Source organism: Phyllobates terribilis, unplaced genomic scaffold (assembly GCF_046119375.1).
Source record: "Phyllobates terribilis strain yellow unplaced genomic scaffold, ASM4611937v1 Scaffold_8__6_contigs__length_399053987, whole genome shotgun sequence".
NCBI lineage: Eukaryota > Metazoa > Chordata > Amphibia > Anura > Dendrobatidae > Phyllobates > Phyllobates terribilis.
The window spans coordinates 381,539,453-381,543,770 of record NW_027362768.1 but is presented as its reverse complement, the minus strand read 5'-3'; the positions used below and the strand labels follow the sequence as shown (position 1 = coordinate 381,543,770).

The following is a 4,318-nucleotide window of genomic DNA, read 5'->3' as shown; positions in this document are numbered from 1 at the left end:
CCTAAACTGAATGTGAATTGTGGAAATCTCCAGGCGCGGATTGTGCGGGGTGTTGGGGGTCTCTTCATCTCCTCGATTTGCCTGGAAACGGTTTTATAAAATGGTATTGGATCCAATGTTTACATAATAAAGTGATATGAGGATAAGGGAGCGCTCCGCACACAGCGCAAGCTGCAAGGCTCCGACACCTGTGACAAGACAAGAAGGAGAGGACACAGCATTGGTGTAACCTGGGCAGCTGCACAGGGCCCCAAGAGGTCTGGGGGGCCACATCCATCTCCAAAAGAGCAGAGATTGTGCATTATGTAGAGATATTGTTCCTGCACAGGGGCCTCATCTGTCCGTGTCCACCAGTGCAGACAATCATTTTTCTCGCTCTAGAGATCCCAAACTCTGATGAGGAAGGAAAGTATCAGATTATATTGTAACCAGGAGACTCTACAGAGGAGACCCAGCTTTACTGACTCTCATCTTCTACTCCAGTCACATCCAAAGCTGCATTCACCATTCTGCTGTGACAGATACACATGAACTCCTGCAACAGATTGTAGGAAACTTCTACATCTCCCACAATGCCGACCAGCAGAGTGCAAGCTGCACTGCCCGTAATGATGGCGATAACGAGGATGATTGAGAGTAATGGTGATAGGAATGATAACAATGTGATGGTAATGGAGGTTATAATGTTGATAGCAGTGATGGTGGTGGTTATAGTAGTAAGAATGGTGGTGGTAGTGATGCAGAAGATGATGGTGACAATCGTAATGATGATGGTTGTGATAGTTGTGATACTGATAGTGATACTGATGATGGTGGTGATCGTAGTGATACTGATGATGGTGACAGTAGTTATGATGATGGTTACAGTAGTGATACTGATGATGGTGACAGTAGTTATGATGATGGTTACAGTAGTGATACTGATGATGGTGGTGATAGTAGTGATAATGGTAACAGTAGTGATACTGATGATGATGACAGTAGTGATGATGGTGATAGTAGTGATGCTGATGATGGTGATACTGATGATGGTGATAGTAGTGATGGTGACAGTAGTGATACTGATGATGATGGTGATAATAGTGATACTGATGGTGATGGTGTTAGTAGTGATGATGGTGATAGTAGTGATACTGATGATGATAATAGTAGTGATGATGGTGACTTCAGTGATACTGATGATGGTGGTCATAGTAGTGATACTAATGATGATGGTGATAGTGATGATGGTGATAGTAGTGATACTGATGATGATGGTGATAGTGATACTGATGATGATAGTAGTGATACTGATGATTATAGTAGTGATGATGGTGACAGTAGTGATGATGGTGATAGTAGTGATACTGATGATGGTGATAGTAGTGATGATGGTGATACTGATGATGGTGGTGATAGTAGTGATGATGGTGACAGTAGTGATACTGATGATGGTGGTGATAGTAGTGATGATGGTGATAGCAGTGATGATGGTGATTCTGATGGTGGTGAAAGTAGTGATGATGGTGACAGTAGTGATACTAATGATTATGGTGATAGTGATGTTGGTGATAATTGTGATGATGATAGTAGTGATACTGATAGTAGTGATGATGGTAATAGTAGTGATACTGATGATAGTAGTGATGATGGGGACAGTAGTGATGATGGTGATAGTGATACTGATGATGATAGTAGAGATGATGGTGATAGTAGTGATAATGGTGACAGTAGTGATAGTGATGATGACAGTAGTGATGATGGTGATAGTAGTGATACTGATGATGGTGGTGATAGCAGTGATGATGGTGATTCTGATGGTGGTGAAAGTAGTGATGATGGTGACAGTAGTGATACTGATGATAGTGGTCATAATGGTGATAATAGTGATACTGATGATGGTGACAGTAGTGCTGATGGTGATAGTAGTAATACTGATGATGGTGATAGTAGTGATACTGATGATGATAGTAGTGATGATGGTGACAGTAGTAATACTGAGGATGGTGGTGATAGTAGTGATGATGGTGACAGTAGTGATACTGATGATGACAGTGGTGATGGTGGTGGTAGTAGTGATGTTGATGATAATAGTGATATTGATGATGATGGTGATAGTAGTGATAATGGTGATAGTGATACTGATGATGATAATAGTAATGATGATGGTGACTGCAGTGATACTGATGATGGTGATAGTAGTGATACTAATGATGATGGTGATAGTAGTGATGATGGTGACTGCAGTGATACTGATGATGGTGATAGTAGTGATGCTAATGATGATGTGATAGTGATGTTGGTGATTGTAGTGATACTGATGATGGTGATAGTAGTGATACTGATGGTGATAGTGATACTGATGACAATAGTAATGATGATGGTGACTGCAGTGATACTGATGATGGTGGTAATAGTAGTGATAATGGTGATAGTAGTGATACTGATGATGATAGTAGTGATGATGGTGACAGTAGTAATACTGAGGATGGTGGTGATAGTAGTGATGATGGTGAGAGTAGTGATGATAGTAGTGATACTGATGATAATGGTGATAGTAGTGATACTGATGATGGTGATAGTAGTGATGATGGTGATAGAGGTGATACTGATGATGATGCCAGTAGTGATGATGGTGATAGTAGTGATACTGATGATGGTGACAGTAGTAATACTGAGGATGGTGGTGATAGTAGTGATACTGATGATAGTAGTGATGATGGTGATAGTAGTGGTACTGATGATGATAGTGATGATGATGATAGTAGTGATACTGATGATAGTAGTGATGATGGTGACAGCAGTAATACTGAGGATGGTGGTGATAGTAGTGATAATGGTGATAGTAGTGATACTGATGATGGTGATAGTGATGTTGATGACAATAGTGATATTGATGGTGATAGTAGTGATGTGGTGACAGTAGTGATGATGGTGATAGAGGTGATACTGATGATGATGCCAGTAGTGATGATGGTGATAGTAGTGATACTGATGATGATGATAGTAGTGATGATGGTGACAGTAGTAATACTGAGGATGGTGGTGATAGTAGTAATGATGGTGAGAGTAGTGATGATGATAGTAGTGATATTGATGATGATGATAGTAGTGATGATGATGGTGATAGTAGTGATGGTGATAGTGATACTGATGATGGTGATAGTGATGATGGTGATAGTGATACTGATGATGGTGGTGATAGTAGTGATACTGATGATGGCGGTGATAGTAGTGATGATGGTGATGATAGTAGTGATACTGATGATGGTGATAGTAGTGATACTGATGATGGCGGTGATAGTAGTGATGATGGTGATGATAGTAGTGATACTGATGATGGTGATAGTAGTGATACTGATGATGGTGGTGATAGTAGTGATGATGGTGATGATAGTGATGATGATGATAGTAGTGATGATGATGATGGTGATGATAGTAGTGATGATGATAGCAATGATATTGATGGTGATAGTAGTGATACTGCTGATGGTAGTGATGATGATGGTGATCACACTATTGCTGCTGGCGCTCGTCTTCCCAGTTACCGGCGGTATTTTTAGCTGCGGGTTATTGATGCCGGGCTATTAGCCACATTAGGAATGCAATTAAAATGAAAACAAATAATGAGCGGAGTAATTACCCTTGAAGCTGCAGCCAGAATCTGCTCTAACATTCAGGCGACTTTCATCTCTGCTGGAAGCGTCAGCATACGAGGCCAGAAATGCCCCCAACATCAGCGCCACGTACACGCACCGCACTAGTGTCGCCCGGCGCCAACCGCGCCACGAACACAGAGCGACTCAGAGCGCGGCGCGGTCCGAACTCCACGGCCCAATTCATCATTTGCAATTTTCTTCATATTTTAAAGGACCTTTCGGTTTTGTCTTGTGGTATTTTTCGCTATCGGGGGGAGGGGGGAGCGGCGCACCAAATCCTATAAAATGTCAAAATGTCACACATAAGTTGGTGAACTTTGAACAAAATCAATGAAGGTCTTTAATTCTTCAACCGACTTTAGCCTTTTTAGAGCAAAGAATCACAAGATCCAGTATAATGTCGCACGACCACAACGGCACAAGGATAAAGTCACCGGGAGCCGGAGGTGAAAGAGCGGAGAATCTTATCACACCGACAAAGACGGCAAACGATGAACCCGGCGAAAACATATATATAAGGAAAACCGCCCCTATAACGGGGAACAAAAAGACAAGAAAAGGAAAAGTCACTGATAGAAACAACTTTACTCCAGAAAAAAGGTGCACGGGTGCACTGTGTTATCTGTGGTGTTACATAGGACTGCCGGTGACATCTACTACATTATCTGTACTCAGAGAGT

At 41.6% G+C, this 4,318-nt stretch overlaps 1 protein-coding gene across 1 annotated transcript; it reads left to right on the top strand.

Moving 5' to 3' along the window:
• Positions 1-658: 658 nt before the first annotated feature.
• On the top strand, positions 659-3,809 carry LOC141157774 (uncharacterized; the record flags this gene model as incomplete). The annotated part of the gene is made up of 1 exon (XM_073645303.1): positions 659-3,809. A coding segment is annotated over one exon (2,241 nt), but the record flags the coding sequence as incomplete, so codon positions are not given.
• Positions 3,810-4,318: the final 509 nt, after the last annotated feature.